Genomic DNA, 27,979 nt, shown 5'->3' with positions numbered 1-27,979 from the left:
AATTTGGGGGTATTTTACAGCAACGGAGTAACTGGAGCTGAGAAACATTATGTAGCTTGAAGTTCATATGCATTCATTGAGAAGAGAATCTGAGAAATTTTACATTACTGCCTTTAATTGTTGGATGACAAAAAGGCATCCTCTATTTTCTACAGTAGGTCATCGTTAAACCATATGATTGAATATAATACACCAGGCTCTAGAGTATAATTCACAGTCTGTTCATAATTCATAGTCTATGTGATATCTGTATTTCTCTGCCTTGCCATCTTTATTACAGCCCCTCTTCCTGGCTGCTTTAGATACTCAGTCCGTTCTGGTGTTTTGTTGTTTTTTTTTTTAAAGTATTTCTTCTTGAGTTCAACTCGGCTGAATACAAACACTTCCTCCTGGTGACAGGCCAGTCTTTAACATACAACTGAGAACAAGAGACGGACTCCATGTCGGATTAATCATAATCCACTTGCCGTGAGGGCAGAGCTAAAGGGGACTATCGCACGGAGACCCTCCCTTCCCAGTTCTCTTCAAGAACTAAATGTGCTGTTTTTAATCCTCCTCCTTTTAACCATTAGTCTCTTGCTCCACAGTTAAACTACAGTTCAAATACTTATTTCTCTGTTGGCTAAAATTCAAAAGTGTACAGTATGACACACAATAGTGTCTATGTAGACTTCTTTGTCTATGTAGACTTCTTTTTGGTGGGACTGCTATACCCAACTAGACAAAAGTCCAGACACGATGTAAACAATCCACCCTCTCCAAGAATAAACGTACCATTCACATACCCTTTTTCTCAGTAAGGGCACACTCCTTTGAGACAAAGACTGCTTCAAGTATTAAATGAACTTACACAAAGGCGTATAATATATAATTATCCACCACTTTCTATTTGCATACAAATGAAGCAATTGATGTTTTGAAGTCTTCTGCTGAATGCATTTTTAGGAGCTGACCTAACTATGCTCGGAGCAAGCAAGTATAGAGTCACCAGTGAATGCAGACACACGAGACACAACTGAGTACCTGTTCACAGGACAAAACCCCAGCCACGGAGACTTGACTGGACTTGAATTGAATCCCATGAGCCGAAAACACTTACAGACAAGGTGGATTTCATTCTCTAAAGCAGCTGAGACTCACAACCGCTGGGGCTGGAAGGTATAAACTAATCTCCCTGGGATAACAAGTAGCTGAAAAAGGATTCCTAAAACAGGAATCATTTTAAGACCTTTCCAAATACTGAACGTCAAAGCCAAGTTAAATCCTCGAGTAGCTAATCTTTTAAATATTCCCTCTTCTACCCCTCATTCTTACATTAAGGAGATTTTTAAAAAGTACAGAATTTCTCCTTCACTCATAACATGCAGTGTGCTAAGAGACTTCCACTAGCAAAAGAAAGTGAGGAAAACGTATACAGGTACTAATTAACAGTAGAAATGACACCTGGGGAAGGACACTGACTTTGGCCCTCAGCAAAGACGGGGATCAGCTAATTTGGATGGAGACTCAGGCAAGGGCTGTGAAACCATCAATTTGGTCCCCTTCTTGGCCTTGACTCCTCCAGACACTGGGATGGAGCAGGAGGGAGATTTCCAACTCCCCCACCAGCACCCAAGCTCCTCCGTCCTGCAGTCTAGCAGTCTCCTGTAGGAAGGGTAGCAGCTGGACTCCAAGATCATTGACAGGCTGCACCAGAGGGGGATGAAGTCACCGGCCCACGGCCTGAAATGGGGCTGGGTGTCTTCTAGCAAAATAAATGCCAGAGGCCGAATAGGGTGTGTCTGCAGACTGCTGGGGAAGCGCGTGTGGCACTTACCAGGGAGAGGGAGCTGCCGGATGCTGGAGAAGCAAAGCTGCCACCGCTCACAGTGGGCCTGGCTGGCTGGTGCGGCCCACGATGGGCAGGGAAGAAAACTGGAGGCATCTACCATTGAAATGTCTTAGCGTTAATAACACGTGCACTAAGGACGCGTCTTTGAATGGTTACGTTCTCAGGAAGCTGCTCCCTAATTATTATGTTGCTCGATGTAAAAAGCCCTTGATAAGCACGGGACCCACACTGACTTAGTTGATCAGGCAGCTCCTAATCTCGTTCTGGGGAAAGAAGCTCTTCCAAACCTCTTGCTTTTTAGAAGCAGAGGAATCAAAAACAGAAGGAACACAACTTGCCTTAATGACCAGGTAAGGTAGAGACTGGTGACACTGAATGTAATGTGCCATGTTCTGCAGGAAAAAGAAATCTCAGCTCAGTGATAATACTAGCCCTAGGCCCCCAGCACTCAGCCACTGCCCTAGGCATGATGCACCTTTAAGAAATTCAGCACTATTTATTAGGGGTCGGACCTTCCACTTTTATTTTCATTTTTACCTGCTTGGTCCCTGCTTCCTTAAGAACTGGACCCATCTGTGTGGCTGTATACATTATCCATCCCACCATCCTTAATATATTTCCAGAGGTCCCTAATGAAGATCCTGAGCTCAGAACATTAAAAACTGTTAGGTCTTTTACCCTGGCTGATTCTCTTCCATTCTTCTTTCTGTAAGAAATTAGGAACACAAAAGACAAGCAGAAAGGAGAAAACAGCATAATTTAAGAAGCTGACCCCAAAGTAAATTCTGTGTTCTCGTGTTATTCCTCCATGGGGTTGCACTTCCTTCCAGCAGCTTCTTCAAAGGAGCAGTTTATTCTGCAGTTCACCGGTAAGTCTCCTTTGAACGCCCTAGAAAGGTTTTTCCGTTAGCGACTCTATCCAGCTGGCCCCGTTTATTAGCTTAGTGGTGGCGATGACATATTCTGTACCTCCATCTTCCAGCTGGGAAAGAAATCGCAGGGCAGCAATTTCAGCAAAGGTTACACCCCCGAGGAAAAATATCAGAGTGACTCGGTTTTCTCCCGGTTGACCTAAAATATAAACATTTCAGAATGAAGGATTATTATTGATGCTTCTCTCCCCACCTCTTAAAAAAATTGCACCATTCCTAAGGAAAAATAGTCATATATGTCTTGGTACAGACAATTCATTTGAAACTCAGGACCATGATTGTGATCTCAATGTTTTTTCTAACCTTCTGAGATCCTCAGTTCAGAGGTTGAAAGCGGCTTCTCCTGAGGGAGTAATGGGTTCTAGTGCTTACAATATAATTCATGACTAACAAAAGAGGTATGTACATCGGACTCTGACTCCTAAGTACTTTACAAATGTATCTTACAAAGCAATTGCATATTACATGAAAAGCACACTAACACTACATAATCATCTGTGGATACGGGCTGTGGACGTACGTTTCTTTTGCAGCCCTGTGGGCAACGGCTGCCGCTCCTCAAAGTGGGGCCCTGGGAGAATGCGCAGAACTTCCTCAATACTCCGCCAGCCGGGCCGGGAAAGCAGCTGGGCCAGGCGCACGCTGAGAGGGGCATAACCACTGTACACGTACGATATGTCCGTGGGATTCTGTTGAACAATTAAAGGAGAAAAGGCCTGTAGACAGGGCGAGAGAGAGAGACGTATAGCCGCCTAACTGTGGCTTGTGGGGTAACCAAAATTATTTGATTTGGCTTTGAAGGCAGAAACACAAACCCCCGAAATAGCCTGCTCCAATATTGAAATATCCTGCTGCAATATCGAAATATCCTGCTCCAATCCACCCCCGCTGGGCTCTGTTCTTAGCAGCCAAAGGTTCACTTTCGACTCAAATCTTCAACAGCCACTCAAAGCATCTATAGGTACTGAAGATGAAAAATTGTTACTTGGTTTGGCAAGAAACTTCTTGGACGGTAAAGTGGAACTCCCTAGCTGAGAATATAACCCTTGAACACGGCAATTCCACTTTCAGGCACTTATCCCACAGAGGGGCTTGTACTCTAGAGGACAAAAGACCAAAGCACAAACATATTAACTGCAACACTGTGCGAACTAGCAAAGGACTGCAAACGACCTGAATTTCTATCAGTAGAAATCTGATAAGTCATAAAATAAGATGTATCTGAAAAACCACTAGTTAGCAATTAATTTAAAAAATTATTTTATTTTATCTTTGGCCTTGGCGCTCAGCTTGAGGGATCTTAGTTCCCCGACCAGGGATCGAACCCAGGCCCCCTGCAGTGGAAGCTCAGAGTCCTAACCACTGGACCACCAGGGAAGTCCCTATGTAGCAATGAAAAAGAACTTAAAAGAATGAGGAGATCACAGGAGGCTCTTCAAGATACGGTGTTAAGTGGTGGGTGGAGTGGGGAAAGACAGGTCAGTGCTGTGAAGAGCTGAACTAATCTATGATTTACGTTGTACAACACAGGAATTAAGATTATCTATATTCCCACTGGACAAAAACAATCCAATTTTGCTACTGAGGCAGGAGACTGTTTGTTAGCTTTTGCGGCAAGACGCAGCCTAATAAAGTCCCTTATGAAAAACCAAAAAAGAAAATAAGAAAAATGAAACTTAGAAAGATTGGAATAAACAATAAATATAAAGCAAAGCGCACCCTACTTTGGAGACCAGTGGTATAGAAAATGCACCATTTATGTAAAAATGTTTGTCTGTACAGAGACTCCTTCCGGAAGGATAGATTACAAACGGGTTACAGTGCTCGCCTCTGAGGGGAAACTGAGGTTGGATGTGGGAGGAGCCTTGCTTCTCACCGTTTGCTTTCCCTGTACTGGATCTTTGCCTGACCCTCCCGCATTTCTCCCTGGTGCTCTGTGCCCCAGAGGCAGCCCCGTGGGCGCTACACCAGCTGGAAACTGGAGAGAGGATGGCAGCGTGAGTTGTCGCCCTCACTTCCCCTCTGTGGTGCTGCCAGAGGTTGGCTGTGTCCCTCGGCTTGTCAGACCGCCTGGCCACACAGCTCTTCTCTCCCGGTTCTGGAACAGCCCCCTTCCCCTGCCCTCAGGCCTCGCTGGGGAGGGTTCCCCACTGCATTGCCTCTCCCCGGTCCACCCCGTCTTTATGAAACTCCCTCAAACTACCCAGTGCAAGAGCACCCTGTGCTTCCTGCTGGGATCCACACGAATGCATGACTTTCTCCAAAACATTAGAAAACTGTCTTTAGAAAGCAAGGTGGATGCGGACATCAAGTGGCGTATGTCGCTGCAACTACCCGTTGACTGGGAACTCAAATGAGTTGCAGAGCAGGAGCGTCTTACTTGCTCGTTTACATCGTCCATCCAGAGGCGTAACGTTTTCCGGATGGTTGGGTAAGTGTTTCTGCCCCCCGTCTGTGGTTTCAGCAGGCCAGTCTTCTCTAGGTTGTGCAAGGTCAATATGTGCTCATAGCCGTATGTCTGCAAGAGAAGTCGAATCAGGAGAACGGTTTCTGCGACTTTCAAAAAAGAACACTTCCACGTACAGATGGCCAGTAGGCACGTGAAAAGATGCTCAACATCACTAATTATTAGAGAAATGCAAGTCAAAACCACAACGAGGTACCACCTCACACCAGTCAGAATGGCCATCATTAAAAAGTCTACAAATAACAAATGCTGGAGAAGGTGTGGAGAAACGGGAACCCTCCTACACTGCTGGTAGGAATGTAAGGTGGTGCAGCCACTATGGAAATCTGTATGGAGGTTCCTCAGAAAACTAAAAATAGAGTTGTCATATGATCCAACAATCCCACTTCTGGGCATATATCCAGACAAAACTATAATTCAAAAAATACATGCATCCCTGTGTTCATAGCAGCACTATTTACAATAGCTAAAACATGGAAACAACCTAAATGTCCATCGACAGATGAATGGATAAAGAAGATGTGGTACATATATACAATGGAATATTACTCAGCCATAAAAAAAGAATGAAATAATGCCATTTGCAGCAACAGGGATGCAATAGAGATTATCATACTAAGTGAAGTAAGTCAGAAAGAGAAAGACAAATAGCATGTGATATCACATACATGTGGAATCTAAAATATGGCACAGATGAACCCATCTACAAAACAGAAACAGTCACAGACATAGAGAACAGACTTGTGGTTGCCAAGGGGAAGGGGGGTGAGGAGGGAAGGACTGGGAGTTTGGGGTCAGCAGATGTAAACTATTGTATATAGGATGGATAAACAACAAGGTCCTACTGTAGAGCACAGGGAACTATATTCAATATCCTGTGATAAACCATAATGGAAAAGAATATGAAAAAAAAGAATGTCTCTATGTGTATAACTGAGTCACTCTGCTGTACAGCAGAGATTGGCATGACATTGTAAATCAACTCTACTTCAATTAAAAAAAAAAAAAAGAGCACTTGCAACAAATCCACTGGTTTGTACTCTGGGGCACGTTAGCGAAGTCCAGGCAATGACCGTCCGTGGGCACAGGTGCAGGGCAGGGGTGAAGCCTGCCCTAAAACTGCTTGCCATTACAGCAAATCCAGCTCACTGGATCACTCAAAGAATGATGTAAATTTTTTACTTTAAAGTCAGAATTTATGGACCCAACTTAAGTGAGCGTCAAATAAATTATAGTATATTTTTATATGGGATATAATTAGCTGTTAAAAAAAGAAAGAGGCAGATCTATACATCCTGATAAGAAAGACCTTCTGGATTTATTCTTAAGGACAAAAAAATATAAGAAGACTATTACGTATAGTAGGATTTTATTTTTGTTAAAAAAGATATAGTAAGTAATAATAATAGCTAACACTTATATAATACTTTCTATGGTGGGGGGCACTGGTGTGTTCTAAGTGCTTTACATACGTTAACTCAGTCATTCTTATTATAACCCCACGAGGTAGCCACTATTATCTCCATTTCATAGAGAAGTTTAAATAACTTGCCCAAGGTCACACAGCTAATGAGTAACAGAGCTGGGCCGTGGATCCAGCTGGTCTCACCCCATGGTCTGTGTATATAAACATTCTTTGTACATAGATGCAAAGACAGGAATCTGGAAGCACACAAACCAAACTGCTGACATTGGTCCCTTCCAGGGAGGGAAATGGGGGGAGGGGGAGGCGGGGGAGGGTCATGGTTTGCACCATGGACTTCTGCTTTGTTTGAATGTTATATGATGAGAATGCACGTGTAATTTGTGTAATTTTTTAAAAGGCAAAAAACAAACAAACAAACCCCCCCCCCCCAAAACCCAACCTGAATGAGTATTTAGTTTTAACACTAACATACTTAACTGTGACTAGTAATAGCAAATAAATAGTGCCTGAGACATTTTTAAACAGAAGGGAGAATTTTAAAAACAATGGTGGGCTTTTCCTTATTATAAAGTAACAGGCTTGATTTAAGTAAGTTGGCTAAAGAATCATCATCAGAAATGTGCAAAAAGTTCCCTTCCTCCATCGAATAGTTGGGTTAACAACAAGAGCACTAGACCCTGGCTGCCTGGGTTTTAGCCCTGGCTCTGCCACATACTAGCTGGTGACCTTGGGCAAGTTATAGCACTACTCTGTGCCTTAGTTTTCTCATCCATAAAATGGGGATGGTAAGAGTATATAACTCAGCGCTGTTGTAAGGATTAAACAAATGAATACACATAAAGCTCTTCCAGTTGAGCCTGGCACATAGTAAAAGCTCAGTAAACATTAGCTATTGTTATTATTATGCAAACACAGTAAACAATGAATACCAAGGACAATCCCTCCATGTATTAAAACATTTAAAAGATAGTGGAAACACTATACCAAAATAGCAGCTTTGGGAAGTATTTTTTTAAAAAGATGTTTTCTCCCCTGGCAAATTAGTAATTTAAAACTATACTGACCTGCAGGATTTCTCTTTTGTAATAATCCAAAACTTTTTGTTTGAGTCCACTATTGCACACGGATTGGAGGCAAACTAGTCTTAACACCTTGATCAGCGGATGTTTTTGGGCAATACAATCCTCAATGTAACTGTTGACCTGGAAACAAAATATATACCGGTACCAGCATCTGGTTTGGGGACCTAAAGAACTTGATATTTACTATTACTTTTCAAAGTCAAATATTGTGTGGTGACCTGGATGGGAAGAGAATTTGAAAAGGAATAGATACCATAACCTACTCCTATACATATGTGTGTATATATATATGTATATGTGTATCTGAATCACTTTGCTGTGCACCTGAAGCTAACACAACATTGTTAGTCAACTATACTCCAATATAAAATTAAAAATGAAAAAAAAAAAAAAAAGGAGATGAGTAGGAGAACGGTTCATTCTTTTTTTTCACTGTCCCTAAGCTCCCTCCAAAGTAGCTCCTCTGGCCCCTGCTACACGCACCCCCGTCACCATGCAGACACACCAGCGATGGGGAGCACCGGCCAGTGAGGGCACACGCAGGCAATCCAGCGGCCTGTCTGGACTCACCTGTCTCCATGGACAACCTCGGGAGAGGCTGCCACACGTCCCGGGTGTGTGACCGTTAACAGCAGCAATTTATCAGCATAAAGTAACAGGAATCTTTTTAGAAGATGGGAATTTTCATAAATTGAATAATTTTAAATTTAGTAATAGAGGTGAATATGTAAGGGAAATTATATGATCAGTTCTCTCAGAAAGCAAATCTATTCATTTATCTATTACAGTCCTTAAAGGTCTTTGATTTTAGGGGCTGGGTCTCACCTCTCCGTGCACCGCAGAAAGTGCCTTGCATAGGATAATGTTAAATATTTGATACTTGATAAAATCTCTATTTTCACATTTTGCATTTGCTCTTCAAAATATGTAGACAAGGCATGGGAATCAAAGCAATTGCTTTTCTAGCTATAATCTTATGTTTGATAAGGTATCAATTATTTGTTAGAACAGCTTTATTGTACACATACCTTATCAGTGTCTATTCCAGACATAAACTCCTGCTCCACTGTTAATTTATCAAAGAAGTCTTCAGAAGCTAAAATGGAATTAGCAAATTTGTAACTAAGAAATTAATGTTAACGCTTTTATACACAGAGCATGATTAAGAAACAAGACACGCAAAAAAGAAAGCAAGCAAAAAGTTCAAATCGTCACCTGAAAAGAATCTTCTAAGAAACATGGAAACCCCTACAATCCTGAGCTCCTAAATTACATCTAGAAATAGTCGAGCACTGTACCCCTTTGCTAGCCTTAGGACTCTAATAAGGACTCAAGAATTTTTTCTCAGGACTTCCCTGGCGGTCCAGTGGTTAAGACTTCGCCTTCCAATGCAGGGGGTGTGGGTTCGATCCCTGGTCAGGGAGCTAAGATCCCACATGCCTCGCTGCCAAAAAACCAAAACATAAAAAACAGAAGCAATATTGTAACAAATTCAATAAAGACTTTAAAAATGGTCCACATCGGGCTTCCCTGGTGGCGCAGTGGTTGAGAATCTGCCTGCCAACGCAGGGGGCACGGGTTTGAGCCCTGGTCTGGGAAGATCCCACATGCCGCAGAGCAACTGGGCCCGTGAGCCACAACTACTGAGCCTGCGCGTCTGGAGGCTGTGCTCCGCAACAAGAGAGGCCTGCGCACCGCGATGAGGAGTGGCCCCCGCTCGCCACGACTAGAGAAAGCCCTCACACAGAAACGAAGACCCAACACAGACAAAAATAAATTAATTAATTAGTTTAATAAATAAATAAATAAATAAATTTATTTTAAAAAAAAAAATGGTCCACATCAAGAATTTTTTCTCAGTATCAATGAAAGCTAATTTTGAAAGAGCATTTTACTTGCATCATCAGATCCAACCCAGTTTCACTTGATTTCCACTTCTATTAATATGAAAACAATGGATTGATTTTCCAACACTTTTATATAAGATTCAAAGTCTACTTTATAAAACAGGGCATTGAACAATCGCCAACTCAGCTTTTACAGCCTGTGTTTTAATGAATAAACTCACATCTTCCAAGCCCTTTCAAAATACTTAACATACACTCTCTACCAATTCTGCAGAGAGTCTTCAAGAGACAAACAAGAACTAAAACAGAAACATGATGCTGCCCTAATTAAGTAATCCTTAACAACAGGAAAAAACCCAGACTGAAAAGATTAACCGCCTCATGTTACGGGAAGAATTTTTTTCTCTTTTCGACATTCCAAATATTTTATCATACGATTACGTGATTTTAATAATGAGAAAAATTGAGTTAGCCACAAAGGGAACATTTTTGACTATAAACATTCGAATACTTAACGCTGAGAATAACATAGGGTGTTAAAACAGAGCTGACCTTCCCACGGGAGTACCGTGGTGCCAGTGATCACGGTGTCGGTCATGGCGCGTGCAAGTCAGCCCCAGGTGAGCACGATCACTCCCAAGGATACTCACTGGTTACATCTTTGATTAGCTCTGCAATCGAGGTGTGGTTTGCGAGGGAGCCCCTTGCTGCCTGCATGTGGGGCAGCTGCGAAACGAACTGCTTGATCTCCCCAACGGTCTTGGCGTTGTGCCTCTCCTGAAACGCGTAAAACAGCAGAACCGTTGAGCGGGGAAAATATTTTAAGCGCTCTGTTCTTTGTATTGCTTAGAGGACATTTAATTTATACTCATGCGAAAGAACAGAATACAAATAAATCAGGCCAAACCCACCTCCAACATGACACAGAAAAACAGAAAAGATAGGCTCGTTGTTCCCATTCACTGCATTAGTACTTTTTAAGGGAGCAAATGCCTAATGTTTTTTCTTCCCAGGCATCAGATCATACTGTGATTAGTATTTGTGGGGGACAGTACTAGGTTGTCCACAAACATTTCTGAGTAAAAAACTAAAACAAAGACATGTTAAGAGGGGAACATAAACGGCAAAACATTTCCTCCGTAATAGAAAAAAAAAATCCATTCTTACTGCTGAACCTCAATCTTGAATACTGTCCATGAATAAACAGAACCTTACTGGGTGATGAGAAGGTTTTTTTTTTTGCAAAACTTAGTAATTTAAGCCAAAAGTAACTTCAGAAATTTGAAGAAAATCAATTAGCGAATACAATTCCTAAGAAAGATGAAACCTGGAATACACACTCAAGTAAAAAAAAATCAGCCTTCAAAAATTCTCCCAATTTATGTTTCCAAAGATTAAATACGCAGAGTTCAGCATCTTACTAAATTCGCATGTTTCAGAAACGAGCTTAACCAAGAATAAATCAGTGGTGGGACAAGAGGAGGCAGGAAGGTGATCATGAAGCCGCCAATTTAAAAGCTCTGGGCTGCTGGGATCTCACTCTTATTATCACCTACCACATCTGCAGGGTTCCCCTGCATGTTGGCTAAACTGGGAGCTTTTGGCCCAAATTGCAAGTTCTATTATAGAGGATATTTTATTTAGAGTACAGCTGGCTTCCTCTTTTTTTTTTTTTTTTTTTTTTTTTACAGCTGCCTTCCTCTTAAGTGAGATAGGAAATAATTAAAAGGAAGGTAAAACAAATATTTATGATGAAAGCTTGTAAACTGCAAACACTACCCCTTTCTCCCCCAAAAGGAGAAAAACTTAACACCTTTTCTCATGGGTCTGGGAAGAAGTTTAAAAAGAAAATCTTGAGTCCTCCCAAGATTTTGGGTCCTCCCAAGAGTCCGCAGTTTCTTAGGACGAGAACTGCAGCTCTGCTTAGTGGCTGCACTTCTGGCAGCTCTTCCTTCCTTCGTGGGGTGGGCAGTCTAGCCAGAATCAGGATGACAACCAAACCGTCTCACCTCAAACGCTGCAGAGATCACCTTTGCTTTCTTGCTAAGCACGGAGCCCACTGCATTGAAGTTTTTATCTCGGATCTCAGCATACAGCTCCTCCGCAGAATTCAGCTGAAGCTTCTTTGCTTCCGTGGGAAGGTCCTTACCACCATCGCCCTGTTTCTTAGGTGCAAATTTCTCCGGAGGTAATTTCACGTAACCTGAACAACAGTGGAAGGGAACAAGGCTCTGCGCGCATTTAATGGAAGAACCAGTCAAGTGCTCAGGCACAAAACAGAATCTTCCAACTTAGGAGAGGATGGAAGCCGGCTTTAGAAAAAACTGGAGTATAGCACTGAGGTTTTGATTTTTCCACGATCAAAGTACAGAATGTAGTGACTCTTTAATATTAATATCATGGTTCCACTTTTCTTTGGGGGCACCTATCTGAATCACCGCAGCAATGACCAGTTCCTAAACTTATTCAGGGATCAGGTTACTTTTTCACTTAAAAAAAAATTACAAGGCTCTCCCCATTATCTTCCAGTATTTTTCAAACTGTAAGTCATGTCCTATTAGTATATCATGAAATCAAGTTGGTGGGTTGCAATTAGCATTATAAACAAACAAACAAAACATTAAATACCATAGTGCATCATATGAAGTAGGGTGGTTTTTTTTTTTAAATAAAATGTTGCTTCACTTTCACACACCCATATGTGTGCATGTACTAGGTCATGATATAAAATATATTTCTTACTATAGGTTGTTGTCGAAAATAGTTTGAAAGTCCACTTCCTGTTTTTATAAATAAAGTTTTATTGGCACAAAGCCATGCCTTTTCATTATGTCTCATCTGGGGCTGCTTTCACATTACAATGAAGAAGTGAGATTCCACAGAGGCACTGCATGACCTAAAATATCTGCTATCTGGCTCTTTACAGAAGTTGTCCACCCGGCTCTCAAACAAGCTCCCAAATTCCTCAGCACAGCGTCCAGTTCCTCCACTAAGTAGCCTTAACCCTCTTCTCCCGTTTCTGTTCCTGCCAAACCAACTTAGTCACCATTTCCGGGAACACCCCACACGCCCCCATGAGTTGCCTATAAACCGGTTTAACTCTAAGAAGCTTGGCAATATGAATCAAGGGCCTTATAACGTTAACACCTTTGACCCCAAAATCCCGCATCAGAGAATGTAGCGAAAGAAAGTACTATGCTATATGAAAAATATTTTTTGTATACAGATGCTTTTATAACCATAAAAAAACCTCAAATAACCTAAAATGCCCAACATTAGGGGAAGGATTATGCAAACCATGGTATAATACATATTACGGATTTTAATTAAGCTATTAAAATTATGCATATGCTGAGAAAATGCTCATATTATACCAAATCAAAAAAGAGGTTCAGGGAATTCCCTGGCGGTCCAGTGGTTAGGACTCCGTGCTTTCACTGCCGAGGGCCAGTGATTTATCAATCCCTGGTTGGGGAATCTCGCAAGCCGTGTGGTGAAAAAAAAAACGACAAAAAGAGAGATTCAAAATAATTTGGATAAGCTGATGCTATTTATTTTTTGTTAACTAAAATAAACTCTGCATAGAAAAAGGACTATAAGGAAATACACCAAAATATTAACATTGGCTGTCCCAAGGTTTGTGGGATAGGGCTTCAGGGATAATGGGAGATCTATGTTTTCCTTCTTTATTTTTCCAATTTTCCCTTGATATTTGACTCATATTATGAAAAAAACTTGCTGCAGAGAAACTGTGAATTTATACATATTCCTTCTCTTCTTGGAGAATCCCCTCCTACCTCTCACCTGTCTTAGACAGAGCCCCCTGAGGCCGCCTCACAGGTCATCTCCCTGCTCTAAACTCTAGCTCCCTTTAATGGTCTCCTGGGTGTTTCACTCTCTGGGACCATGAGAGGAGAGGCACCCTTGTTTCTTTCTGGGTTTTTTTTTTCCAACAGCCCTGCTACCTCGTTTCTTTGACTCCCACCCACTATCCAGCACAGAACCCCTCTGTCAATGAAATGGAGTTTTAAAAAGTATTTAAGATGTCATCTTTTGGAACAAATAATTTAAAAATAAGACAACTTTACAACTTTACATTAAAGACTCTTTGTTTTGTGGAAACCCCTCTTCATGGCTGTGTCTTCACCTATTCCCTTGGCCATCCATCCATCCTTATGGTAAAATACACACAACATAAAATTTACCGTTTTAACCATTTTACAGTGAACACTGCAGTAGCATTTAGTACATACACAACTTTGTACAACCACAGCTAGTACCTAGTTCCAGAACCTTTTTATCCCAAAAGGAAACCCCATACCCAATAAGCAGTCACTCCCCATCCTCTTCCTGAGTCCTGGCCACCACTACTCTGTTTTCTGTCTCTGTATTTTCTCCTTCTAGGCCGTTCCTTGGCTCCCTGTGATGTAATTCAGGATGGCAATAGAAGCCAGGGCTGATGGAAGCCAGAGAAGGGCGCCTGGAAGGGACAGAGGGAGTGGTGGGACCTGTCGTAAACTGGAGACAGGGGCCTGTCTAAAGCGGGATCTCCACCGGGCACCAGCTGCAATGTGGAAATGTGACCTCGGGGTCGCCAGAGCTTCAGATGTTTTTAAAGACATGGCATACATGGGAATTCCCTGGCGGTCCAGTGGGTAGGGCTCCGTGCTTTCATTTCCAAGGGCCTGGGTTTGATCCCTGAAGCTAAGATCAGGGATCTTATCTTAGATAAGCCGCAAGCCACGTGGCATGGCCAAAAAGATAAAAATAAATTTTAAAAAAGACATGGCATCCGTCAGGATAATTATTAAAAATTCTCTCCAATTTTAAGTGCTGACAGAAACAAACAGACAAACATCATGTGGACCAAAACCAAATAAAACATTTGTGACCTCTGACCCCAACAGTTTGTCAGGCCTAAACTCTAGCAGGCCTTCAAATCTTCCGTCGAGTGTCCCCAACCTCCCGTATCAGCCTTTGCCCCAGAAGGTCCCAGCTGTGCTCTCTGCCTCAGCAAGCTGGTCGTCCCATGGTTCCCTGAAGGTATTATGCCACCTGCCCCTCGCCAGCACCCCCCCCAAACTCTACCCCTCTTTCCAAACCCAGTACCAAGGCCACCTCTTCCAGAAGCTTTCCTGAACAACTGCCTGCCACGGCATCTATGTTCTGCAACTGCAGAGCCATCTGTTTATTTAGCCCTTGGCCTCTGCTCACAGCGGGCAAGCAGAGTCCTGTGCAGTAAACATCTGCCTGCCCTTGTGTGACAGACAATGGTAGTTTGCTCAGATGTCGTTTAATTTTTTTTTTTTTTTTTTCAGCCGCACCGTGCGGCATGCAAGATCTTAGTTTCCTGACCAGGGATTGAACCCATGCCCCCTGCATTGGAAGAATGAAGTCTTAACCACTGGACCACCGGGGAAGTCCCTCAGATGTCATTTAATCCTAGCGTCTGCAGGTGTAAAGTCAGCATTTTTATTTTTTTCAAATATTCTCTGATTTATTTGAAAAGGAAGCACCTTCTAAAAGAACGGCCTTTTGGATATTTTTATCAGATTACCTATTAGTAAAAGTAGGTGTTACTTTACTCACTGTTCTGAATGCCATAAATTTCATCAATGAGTCCTTCATACGTAAGCTGAGTGGCAAGAGGCGTTAACAAATCCACATTCCGATCGAGCAACAAGAGATTATCAAAAACAGGGAATATTGAATTCTGGCTCCCTGTAAACTCTCTCTTCATCCTGATCATCATATTGGCCACTTGCTGGAAACAAAACATGGGATCAGGTGGGGCCCTCCTGGGAATAAGCAGATTAAAAAATTCGGCTAAAAACGGAAAGAATCAAAAAAGTGAAAAAAGGAGAAAAACTGTAGAAGAGTGAGATGGATAAGAAATAAGCAGCTACAGAAAAGCATTCGCTGCTGGCTGCCTGTCCCAACACTTACACTTTAGCCAGTGGCAGCAGCTATTTCTCAACGGGGCATAATTCAGAGAGTCTATTTCTGTTATTCACAGTAGTTCTGTTCTATAAAGTTGCTGTGAATACTGAATCAGCAAACACCCAACCACTGCCCCGAGGGGCAATCAGGGTTAGGGTGCCACGAGCCTCTGGTTATAACATTTTTGTCATCTGATCAATATATAACCTTGTCTTATGTGTGTTTCTGTTTAAAGACACATTAAATATATGCCGTTGATTCTCTAACACCGTCACTCACGCCTGAACGAAGCTCATCTAACACGAGATTTCTCCCTAAGGCCCATCACAGCCTTCCTGCGCTCTGAGCACTAGACAGCGCTTCTGCACCACCCTTGGGGGCCATTTTAAACAGCAAAATCACCATCAAAAAGAGCACAAAAATGCAAAAAAAAAAAAAAAAAAAAGTGGCACTGAGCAGCACATGGCATTATATAGCGGCAAAAAGGACACTTGTTTATGGTATGAGCTGAAGGCAGAGGGTTGCTCTGTGCGACCTCAGCTGGGAACATGCACACTCATGTGTCCTCAGCTGGGACCACTCAAATTACTGCCGCTCTGAGCATGTCCACAAAACAGTGTGAATATTGATTTGGGGGCTACAGATAAATTTCAGCAAAGAGGTGAGTTCCCAAATAAAAAGGATTGACTGTATTTGTAAACAGATTCCCACTCCTTCCCTTCCTGGGGACCAGGGGACCCTTCCTCCACCACCAGAGGCACCTGCCGTTTCTCACCCGGGCACACTCTCCTTTCCCAAAGATCTGGGGGATCGTCCCGTACAGAGCTTGCAGGGTCATCAGCCCCTTGGCTGCGTGGTACAGGCTGGTCTGGTCGCTCTCCAGGTAGCACTCCTGCGGGGAGGAAGGGCCGGTTACGGTCACGGTCATCTGGGTGCGTGAGGCACCCACCTCTGTCTGGCGCTGGGACTACGCAGCCACTGGGTAAGACCGTTTCCACTAATTCCCCACTTTGCCAGGAAGCTGCAGACTCGGGTCCAGCCCAGGCCAGGAGGCCAACAGCTCTGCCGTCGGGGGCAGCTATGGCAGCAATTCTCCCGTGGCAGAGCCTTCTGGAAGGCACTCCTCTTAGTTTGTCAGCTCTTGAATAAGCTACTGATTAAGAAAGACTGACACAGGAACTGGGCTCTCATTCACCGTGGTGAGTGTAAAGGCTGGGAGGACACCACAGGAGGGCCACATAAGCGCACATATTCTTTGACCCCCCCTAAAGTCCCAGATGACCTCACAACAGAATACCTGGCAGTTTTTACAAACATGACGCCAATTTCATATATACTGACAGCAAATGAAGGCCATAACATCTTGAGAAATGAGAAAGGGGTAGCTGAAGAATCTTTAGAGAGTGATCTCATTTTCAGAAGATATATTTCACCTTATAAAATATACAGGGTATATTTTGTAAAGTAGACAAAATTATACTTTTCTGCATAGAAAAAGGGACCAAAAAATATACACAAAACCAGCTAGGAAGTGAGAGGAGAGACTCTAGCAGTTCTGACATGGGTAAGAGCACAGGTTCTCGACTCTGGTTGTCTTGATCTGAACCTCAGCTGTGTCACTTCCCAACTGGTGCCCTCGGCCACTTAGATAACCTCTCTGTGCCTTATTTATTGTCTGCAGAAGGGAGTATATTCAACATAGTATACGGATTAAATGAGGTAATTGCATGTAAAACATTTCATCCCAGTACCTGAAACATATAGTCAGTCCTTAACAAATGTTAGCTTTTACTATTAGAAATTGTTTGATTATTATTATATTTTTACAATCATCATCCACTCATAAGTCAAAATGGAACACTGTACCAGACACCCCTCACCGACCCTCCCAACGTGCTTCTAGCCTCCAAAGCCAGGAGGGAGGGGACACTGGAGGCATTAAGGACGAAAGGGTGGGACTCATGTGCTCCACCCAGGGAGGAAGGAGGGCTGTGCCTGGAAAGAGCCTGGGGAGAGTGCTTGGCGGCTCTTCCAAGTCTGATGATTTTAACATTTCACTGCATACGACATGTCCAACTCAAGAATGTCCGAAGACATACTTTCTTGAAAAATTACTTAAAACTCCCTATCAGACCAGAGCTAAGCTAAAAATTCAAGAAAAAAAATATATTAGGGAATATCTCTCAAAATCGTATTCATTTTTTTAAACGTAAGAAGTTGTATTACTATAGACATTCTTTTTGTAATTCTCTTTAAAAAAAATTTAAAAGTTGATGACATATTAATCTTGAATTTTTTGCTCTATTATAATTGGTGGTGGGATGATTATTTGTACTAATATCCCTGTATTCTGTGCTTGTGGAATCACCTGGTATTTCAAGCCATGAGGACATTTTTGGAGGGACAAATGCTAATACCCATTAACATTTAAGTACACATATTTTTTGACCCCAAAGTCCCACATGCCTACACAATAGAATACCTGGCAGTTTTTTTGTTTGTTGTTTGTTTTGTTTTGTTTTTCTATGTTTATCAAACCAATGAAAATGAATTTTAAACAGGTGGACTTGTAACTACTTGGAATGTGTTTGTTTTCTTAATTGTAGGCAATTCTTACTTCAGGTTGGGGAAAAAAAGGGCAGGCGGTTTTGATTTTAACTAAAATTATAGTGCTTCACTCACATAACACCAGCGAGTCTAGCACACCATATAAGAAGTAAGACCTTTTAAGGAAAACTTTACATTCTAAAATTATTAAAAGGACAACATAAACTCATTCAATCATGCAGGTCCTTTAAACTTTGCTTTGAAAGTCTTAAGGAGAAAAAAATACGGTACTGTGACTAGGGCATAGGCTGGAGAAACTTTATTTTTCTTCCCTTACCTTACTACTTGAGAGAAGTCAATACAATTTTCCATTTGTATAAATGAAAGGCCAGTTTTTTGTTTTTTTGTTTTTTTTAAAGTGGTGAACTTCCTTTAGTATACCTACTAAGAGGTGATCCCTTCCTTTCTTTTTTTTTTAAATTTATTTATTTATGGCTGTGTTGGGTCTTCGTTTCTGTGCGAGGGCTCTCTCCAGTTGTGGCAGGCGGGGGCCACTCTTCATTGCGGTGCGCGGGCCTCTCACTATCGCGGCCTCTCTTGTTGCGGAGCACAGGCTCCAGACGCGCAGGCTCAGCAGTTGTGGCTCACGGGCCCAGTTGCTCCGCGGCATGTGGGATCTTCCCAGACCAGGGCTCGAACCCACGTCCCCTGCATCGGCAGGCAGATTCTCAACCGCTGCGCCACCAGGGAAGCCCGAAAGGCCAGTTTTTAACTCTTTTATAATAATATTCCTTGAACCAGAAGAAGATATACATATTTTCCACATTTTAGTTACATTTCAACAATTATGTATAATATGCTTATAGGGATCATGTTTAATGGCAAAGTGAAGTGGACTGATGGTCTCAGATGTTTCCGTGTAAGACAGCGTGCCAAGAACTGGCTTATATATTATCCGTCCTCCAGACTGACATCACACTTCATAATAGCTTGGTATGATGACTGCTGTCAAAATCGCCTGCATGGAAAAACCCGTGCCACTGGGCCTGGTCACGCCACGCGGAGGCCTCTCTGGGAAGGATGCACAGGCCGTGCGGGGGAGCAGAGCCCCAGCGGGTAGCACCCGCACCGCCGCCTCGGAAGGGAGGCCTCTACCGTCCGCTACCTTGCAGTTTTTGCAAAGGAGGTAGGTAGATTTTATGTATACTGATTTCTATATATACATATGAAGGCCACAATAGTTTAAGCCCTGTGACTGAGCATTAGAGTTCAATGAGCTGAACTCTAATTCCCACGTTTTGTACAGTGCAATGTTCAAGGCGATCATAATCATAGCCCAAAAGCACAGAAAGATATACATGTGCCTCCTGATGCCATGAAAAGCTAAATTATGCTCACTGTTTAAAATCACATAAGTAAGTAAAATTACCTCAACTCTATCAGAAATCGGGCTTGAATTTAACATTAGGTAGAACTCTCAGCTTTATTATCCAGGCGAAATCTTTGACTTCTAAAATAGAATCTTAAGTGAACATATATAAGCCAAGGGCTTGAAATTCTCAGCAGAAAAGAATTCTGTTCTTTTTTTGCAAACCAGCAGTTAAATAAAGAGGAAATCTCTCCTCTGGACAGGTTTTGTCATGCCAGGACAAGTTTACCTCAGCTGCTACCAATTCACATTAATTACACGGATGTGAATTAATTACATGAGGGTATACCATTATAGCTACGTGATAAAGCGAATAGAGCAAAATGTTAATTCCAGAACCTAGGTGATGAGTATATGGGTGTTCACTGTACCATTCTTTGAACTTTTCTGTATATTTGAAAATTTTCATATAAAATGTTGGGGGGCGGGAAATCTGTCCCATCACTGGAAGAGATTTAGTGTAAGCAAATCGGTGGGGAACATGGCTGAAAAGAAGAGCCAAGAAACTCTCCTGGTTATAAAATTCATCAGTGGTGCCACTGAGTTCTTCCTCAGGTTAACTCCTTGAAGGCGGTGGTCACTGTAACAACATACTAGGGAAGAAAGAGTTTCAAATAATCTTTTGCACAACACCAGTGGTTCTCAGAAGTTCTAGTCTCCAGACCAGCAGCATCAACGTCACATACACATAACTCAAAGAAGGAAATACAGATAAATATGATTACACTAAGAAAGTACGCATAGCAAAAACTACCATAAGCTAAGTCAAAAGACAAATGTCAAAGGCAGGTAAAGAGCCTACAGATACAGGGCCCACGTGTACAGTGATCTATGCATGAGGTAATTCACTGTAGCACTGCCTCTAAAAGCATAAGATGAGAAACAACAAAATGTCCTTCAAAAGGGGACTGACTTGATAAATCACGGTATATCCAAACCATGGAACAGTATGCAGCTTCAGCTAAGAATAAAAAAGTATTTTCATAAATGGTAGAAAATGACTCCAAGATATATTAAGAGAATAAAGCAAGTTACCAAAGTTATATAGGATATGCTACCATTTGAATAAAAGCTCATATATACTATGAGCTGTAGCTGCCTAAAGCACTTCCAAAAACAAATAAAAAAGAACGAGTAATAGTGATTGCTTCTGGGAGGGATAGCATTTTGAGAATTGGGTGGAGAGTGGCTTACTTTTCATTCTGTACCCTTTCTTGCTCAAAGAAAATTTTCATGTACACAGATTATGTTTACAAAAGATTTTCAAATTACTTTTTTAAACATAAAGTAATATTCTTACGAGAGAAAGCATTCTTTGAAATAAAGTTGTAAACAAAACCAATACATAGGGCTTCCCTGGTGGCACAGTGGTTGAGAATCTGCCCGCCAATGCAGGGGACACGGGTTCGAGCCCTGGTCTGCGAAGATCCCACATGCTGTGGAGCGAATAGGCCCGTGAGCCACAGTTGCTGAGCCTGCGCGTCTGGAGCCTGTGCTCCGCAACAAGAGAGGCCGCGATAGTGAGAGGCCAGCGCACCGCGATGAAGAGTGGCCCCCACTTGCCGCAACTAGAGAAAGCCCTCGCACAGAAACGAAGAGCCAACACAGCCATAAATAAATAAATAAATAAAAATTTAAAAAAAAAAGTGGTTTCTTTAAAAAAAAAAAAACAAAAAACAATATATAAAATTACATTGGGAAAAACCATCCAGAACTGGGGAACAAAGATATGCATAGAAAATACAAGATTTTCTATGTCTTCAGGTAGAGAAGGATTTAGTAAGACTCAAAAAACACAGACTGAAAGAAAAAAAGTGATATACTACTTTGAAGGGCTCATACCTCCAAATTTCAAAGCTTACTACAAAGTTACATTTATCAAGGCAGCGTGTTACTGGCATTAAGGACAGACATATTGATCAATGGGGTAGAGCTGAGACACCAGAAATAAACACATTTAGGGACAATTGATTTTCGACAAGGGTACCAAGACAACTGACTGAGGAAAATATACTCTTTCAGCAAATGGTGCTGGAACACATGGATATCCACATGCGTATCTGCACATGCAGAAGGAAGTTGGACCCCGACCTCACATTCAATAAAAATAAACTCAAAACGCATCAAAGACCTAGATGTAGGACCAAAATCGTAAAATTCTTTGAAGAAAACATCGGAGTAAGTTCATGACCTTAGATCAGATATGACACCAACAGCATAAGCAACAAGAGAAAAAAATAGATAAATCGAACTTCATCAAAGTTAAAATCTTTGGTGCATTGAGATATCCCTTTCACCAAAAAGTGAAAAGAACCCACAGAATGGGAGAAAATATTTGCAAATCAAATATCTGGTAAGAGACTTGCATCCAGAATATATTAAGAATTCTTAAAACTCTTATAACGAAAAGATAAATGCCCAATTCTAAAAACGTGCCATGCTTAAAGACTTAAATATAATATATGATACCATAAAACTCCTAGAAGAGAACATAGGCAAAACATTCTCTGACATAAATTATACCAATGTTTTCTTAGGTCGGTCTCCCAAGGCAATAGAAATAAAAGCAAAAATAAACAAATGGGACCTAATCAAACTTATAAGCTTTTGCGCAGCAAAGGAAACCATAAACAAAACGAAAAGACAACCTATGGACCGGGAGAAAATATTTGCAAGTGATGCGACCGACGTGGGCTTAATTCCCAAAATATACAGACAGCTCCTACAACTCCATAACAAAAAACCAAACAACTCAATCAAAAAATAGGCAGAAGACCTAAATAGACATTTCTCCAAAGAAGACACACAGATGGCCAATAGGCACATGAAAAGATGCTCAACATCGTTAATTATTAGAGAAATGCAAATCAAAACTACGATGAGGTACCACCTCACACTGGTCAGAATGGCAATCAATTATTTGCAAAGCAGAAACAGAGACACAGATGTAGAGAATAAACATATGGATACCAAGGCGGGGGGAGGGAGGGTGGGATGAATTAGGAGATTGGGATTGACATATACACCACTATGTATAAAATAGATAGCTAATGAGAACCTACTGTATAGCACAGGGAACTCTACTCAGTGCTCTGTGGTGACCTAAATGGGAAGGAAATCCAAAAAAGAGGGGATATATGTATACGTATAGCTGATTCACCTTGCTACACAGCAGAAACTAACACAACATTGTAAAGCAACTATACTCCAATAAAAATTAATTAAAAAAAATAATCTACAAATAATAAATGCTGGAGGGGGTGTGGAGAAAAGGGAACCCGCCTACACTGTTGGTGGGAATGTAAATTGGTGCAGCCACTGGAAAACAGTATGGAGGTTCCTTAAAAAACTAAAAAGAATGAAATATTGCCATTTGCAGCAAGATGGATGGACCTAGAGAATATTATGCTTAGTGAAATAAGACAAAGACAAATACTACATGACATCACTCATATGTGGAATCTAAAAAAAAAATACAAATGAATGTATACACAAAACAGAAACCGACTCACAGACACACAGAAAACAAACCAGTGGTTACCGGTGGGGAGTGGAAGGGGGGAGGGACAAATTAGGGGTATGGGATCAACAGATACAAACTAGAATACATAAAATAGATAAGCAACAAGGATTTACTGTATAGCACAGGGAATTACACCTAGTATCTTGTAATAACCTATAATGGAATATAATCTGCAAAAATGCTGAATCACTCTGCTGTACACTTGAGATTAACATGACCATCATGCTCACAAATTTGGCAAAAATTAAAGTCTGACGTTAAAAAAGAAAACGCCAAACTTACTTTGAATGCACCCTCTGATTCCATGGATAAGAGATCCCCATCAAATGGAATGAGATCTAGGCTGTACTCCTCCCTATGAATAAAGGATCCCAAAACACCTAGATCCTTCAACCGCTGTTCACACAATAAGCTACGTCGTGGCACAAACAAAATGTGGAAATCTCTTGCTGGGCCACGTCTGTCTTCACTGCAAAAGAAGGAACATTTGTTAGCTTACGAGCTCCTTAGAGCCACAGACTCTTTCACTTATTTTATTCAAACTGCCGGGCACACAGGAGTCACTAAATAAATGCTGGTTAGATAAACATATGAACATTGACTTTCAGACCCAAACTGTTAACAGTCGCTTTCTCGCTCTCTCTCTCTCTCTCTCTCTTTTTTTTCCCTGACAGGAAAGCGTTGATTCATAGCCGGTATTTGCATTTTCTAGCTTTCTCTTAAACTATTTATGGGGGCATTAAAGCGCTCAGGTTTACTGAAACAGGGTATCTGTGTCTTGTTGAAAACAAATTGTTCTTTAACCAAACCAATGCAGCCACAGTGTCTCATATTAAAACGAAACATCACTCTTGACTCCTATCTCTCCTTGACAGTGGACTTCTCAAAATAGCCCATATGCTTTTAAGATTTTAGGGGCCACATCAATCGATTATACCACAGAGTACAGACTGGGCTGAGAGAACTTCCTCTCTCTAAACTGGATGCTAAATTAAATTTTAATCAGCTCTTACTTTGCTTATGAAATTCAAGCACCTTATATTCAGCATAACCATTAGAGGTGTTTTTGTTTGTTTTTTGTTTTTAAAATCAGTGTCCTTTCTACTGATACACGTCCAAACTTTTAGCTGTCCTGAAAGAATGGGGTTTTATGATGACCGCCCTCTCAAACTGTTTGAACAATGTCACAAGTTTCCCACTTTCCTTCGTTGTATTCTTCCGTGCCTGTCCCAGTTTTTCCAAAAGACCACTTTCCAAGGTACTGGCAAGAGAAGGGGTTCACAATGAAAAGCTCAGGACATTAAAACCATGAGAAGGATTAACTTCTTTTGGCCCAAACATAAGCTCTGAGAGATACCTGAGCACATTTTCAGAGATTATATCCATCAATTCTAGCCTGGGTCTGACAACAAAAATAATATTCTTGACATCAGCTGCTGGCAAACGACTTCCTTTAAGCGTGAACATTTTTTCCACTTCATGTTCCTAGGAAAACACACACACACAAAAGGTTAACAAAACCTCTGAAATTTACGTATGGTATCCAGACTCAGACATCATAAACACTCCCAGTCAAATGTACATCAATATTTTGTTATCAAAATTTAGATTTCCCAAAGCCAGCTGTATAAAGGACAAGGTTTCAGGATGAAGTCACTGCTACTGTATCTGAATTTAAATGACTCTCACGTGATGAACTATCAAAGACACCAGGGAACAGTCACATAATACAATGTTAGTAATTAGGATCAGTATAGAATCATCAGCCGAAGGACCACTGTATACAAAATGTTAGCCAGGCATTAGTATTGGTGTTTATAAAAACCGAACAGCCTTGCAAGCCAACTACTCAGGAGGAAATGTAAGCTTATTATTATTACTAAAGTAAAGAATTATTATTATTATTTTTTAAAATTTAATTTAATTTAATTTTTAAATTTATGGCCGTAACTCGCGGCATTCGGGATCTTAGTTCCCGGATCTGGGATCGAACCAGTGCCCCCTGCAGTGGAAGCGCAGAGTCTTAACAGCAGGACTGCCAGGGAGGTCCCTAAAGTACAGAATTATCAATCCCTGAACAAAACCCAAATAGCTCATTTACCTTCAGTAGTGAATACTGTGCAATCAGGCCAAATGGTCCTGTGAGGTACTCATCCCAAACTATTGCCTACAAGAGGGGAGAAACATTCTCTTATTACAGTTAATATCAGGAATTTCAACAATATCAACAGAAAATAGCAGTCATACGTAGTAGAACTATTGGCCTCAAAGTCTGAATTAACAAAGATTGTAACTGGCTCTGGTCACATTCATATCCTACAGGTCTTAAAAAAGTAGCATCAGGGCAAGTGATGTTACTGGTGGTAATGGTAAAGTTAAGACCTAATTACTGTCCTCAAAGGAAAGAAGGAACTGTACTTTGTTGTGTATCTGTGTCATGGTATTATTATTGGACTGAACCATATGGAAACTGCCAATTGCAACAATTCAACTTGTATTTTATTTTATTTTTTATTTAATTAATTAATTTATTTTTGGCTGCATTGGGTCTTTTGCTGCGCGCAGGCTTTTTCTCCCGAGCGGGGGCTACGGCTTCTCATCACAGTGGCTTCTCTTGTTGCGGAGCACAGGCTCTAGGTGCGCAGGCTTCAGGAGTTGTGGCACTCGGGCTCAGTAGTTGTGGCTCACGGGCTCTAGAGCGCAGGCTCAGTAGTTGTGGCACAAGGGCTTAGTTGCTCTGCGGCTTGAACCAGGGCTCGAACCCGTGTCCCCTGCATTGGCAGGCGGATTCTTAACCACGGCACCACCAGGGAAGTCCTCAACTTGTATTTTATATAGAAGTATCATATAATCGAATTATAAAAATTAAAACCTCTGATATAGGTATTACAAATCTTATTTTGACAGAAGAGGAAATTATTTTTAATTGAGTTGTATACTTTATTTTTTAAACTAATTAATTTATTTTTGTTTTTGGCTGTTTTGTGTCTTGTTGCGTGCGGGCTTTCTCTAATTGAGGCGAGCAGGGGCTACTCTTCGTTGCGGTGCGGGGGCTTCTCATTGTGGTTGCTTCTCTTGTTGCGGAGCACGGGCTCTAGGCGCACGGGATTCAGTAGATGTGGCACGTGGGCTCAGTAGTTGTGGCGCGTGGGCTTAGTTGGCTCCGCAGCACGTGGGATCTTCCTGGACCAGGGCTCGAACCCGTGTCCCCTACATTGGCAGGCGGATTCTTAACCACTGCGCCACCAGGGAAGTCCCAGAAGAGGAAATTTTTAAAGGCTCGGAAAGTTTAAGTAACGTCCAAGGCCATATAGGGACCTTGGACATATACAGTGTAAGGGAGTCAGGACTCCAACCTAGGACTTAATGACCCCACAGGGTAGTGCTCTGGGGCCCTACTACTGCTAAACTCCAGTGTGATTTCTTTTTCTTTCATTTTTAATTGAAATTTTTATTGAGATAACTGTAGATTAATATTCAGTTGTAAGAAACAATACAGAGACCCCCTAGTACACTTTGCCCAGTTTCCCCCAATGGAAACTTTTTGCAAAACTATAGTACAATAGGTATTACAACCAGGATATTGACATTGATACAATCCATGATCTCATTCAGATTTCAGATTTATTTCCTGAGCTTGAACTGAGCACGTAGGACTTAGCCTGCTTTTGTTTTCTCTCAATAGCTTCTAGCATCCACTCTACCTCTTGAGGTCCTATTCTTTCTAATACTGATTCCTGAGTTTCCCCAATTTTCCTTTTCTCTTCAGAGTTGTATTGCCAGTTACTTAGAGGGACTGATAAATCCTAAGGGGAGAGAGGAGAGGTAATACCACTTAAAAGAAATCCTATGAAGTCTCTAATCTACGGTTTCTGATCCCATTGTGAGCTGGGTGCTAATAAACGTCTAACAGGAGGAACAATACTATTTAAGGAAGCCGACGTTAAAACCTCAAATAGCTACAACTTCTCATAATCCGAGGGAGCAGCAGGTTGTAAGGTGCTGGTGCTTCATACTTTTGAGGGTATGATTTGTAACGACACGTATGATCATTGTAATGAATGGACACTGGACCAGCTACGTCCCTGGGCCGGGCCCGCCTCACCAGTTCCAGTGTCTGGGGTGGGAGCTGGGGGGCACCAGATCCGCCCCTCGACCTGACACAAGCTGGTTCACTAGGGGCTGAGACAGCACGGTGGCTTATTCTGCTGTCATGAAACAATCACGATGCCACGCGGACTGCGGGCTGGACGCCCCAGGCCCCACCAGCGGGCCCCTCTCCCCGACTTATCATTGCCGCCAGCTCTGCTCCTGGAAGCCCTAGGAAACCTCGTACAACTGAAGCCCAGGCGGTCAGGGACCTGATCAGGCCAGGCCGGACGGCGCCGGAAGGCGGTGTCGCCGCGCACTGCCCCTCACCTTGCTTCCCGCGCACTTGTCCAGGAACTCGCGCAGCTCGCGACGCACCGCCTCGCGCAGCACGTTCAGGTTCACTCGCCCGTAGGACAGGTGCGTCGCCATCTTGCCCCACCGCTCTCTTTTCCCCGCAATCCAACCGGATCGGCTTTACCCCTACGCGAGGCCCACAGACGCTGTCACGTGACGGCATGTTCACGTGACGAGGGCCGCTGACAGCAAGCCAAACCCGGAAACCGGAATCGGCGGGTGTCTGCTGCTCTCTCCCCAGGCCCTAGCGCCCGCCGCTTTCTTCCCCTGCGTGGGTTCCGAGGCTCCCCACGACCGACAGACCCGTCCAGACCCCGCCTCAGTCCAGGGCACCTCAGTTGGGCGCTGAGAATTGGGTTTAAGGGCAGAGACCGGATCCTACTCGTCCCGTTTAAAAATCGAGACTTTCATCTTAGCAGCAAGCATACTCGCTGTAAAATGGTAACGAAGCTAAACTTGAATGGAAATCTTTTAAATTATAGCAATCAAAAAGGTCCTGCGCTTTGCCC

The 27,979-nt window shown here is 42.2% G+C and overlaps 1 protein-coding gene across 2 annotated transcripts; it reads right to left on the bottom strand.

Moving 5' to 3' along the window:
• Positions 1-43: 43 nt before the first annotated feature.
• On the bottom strand, positions 44-27,623 carry VPS33A (VPS33A core subunit of CORVET and HOPS complexes). 2 transcript variants are annotated; one of them, XM_068562912.1, is made up of 14 exons: positions 27,444-27,623; positions 25,126-25,191; positions 24,382-24,509; positions 23,307-23,493; positions 16,301-16,417; positions 15,175-15,349; positions 11,595-11,788; positions 10,236-10,362; positions 8,767-8,834; positions 7,721-7,858; positions 5,144-5,281; positions 3,284-3,452; positions 2,801-2,902; positions 44-2,720 (listed from the first exon to the last, which is right to left on the bottom strand). In XM_068562912.1, exons 1-14 carry the CDS (start codon positions 27,543-27,545, stop codon positions 2,695-2,697), a joined length of 1,737 nt encoding a protein of 578 aa, XP_068419013.1. In that variant the 5' UTR covers positions 27,546-27,623; the 3' UTR covers positions 44-2,694. The 2 variants fall into 2 exon arrangements, with proteins under 2 accessions (XP_068419013.1, XP_068419012.1); XM_068562911.1 differs by having other exon boundaries at positions 44-2,902.
• Between the last annotated feature and the right edge of the window lie 356 nt (positions 27,624-27,979).

Source organism: Eschrichtius robustus, chromosome 14, assembly GCF_028021215.1.
Source record: "Eschrichtius robustus isolate mEscRob2 chromosome 14, mEscRob2.pri, whole genome shotgun sequence".
Lineage (NCBI taxonomy): Eukaryota > Metazoa > Chordata > Mammalia > Artiodactyla > Eschrichtiidae > Eschrichtius > Eschrichtius robustus.
This window is presented reverse-complemented; position numbering and strand designations above follow the sequence as displayed.

Bases quoted from the DNA above. Each gene is read 5' to 3' on its own strand.
- VPS33A (XM_068562911.1), bottom strand. From the start codon at position 27,545: ATGGCGACGCACCTGTCCTACGGGCGAGTGAACCTGAACGTGCTGCGC. The intron at 25,192-27,443 runs GTGAGGGGCAGT...CCCCTCTTGTAG, and splicing joins ACAAGTGCGCGGGAAGCAAG to GCAATAGTTTGGGATGAGTA. The intron at 16,418-23,306 runs GTAAGTTTGGCG...TCCTCCCCGCAG, and splicing joins AATCAGAGGGTGCATTCAAA to GAGTGCTACCTGGAGAGCGA.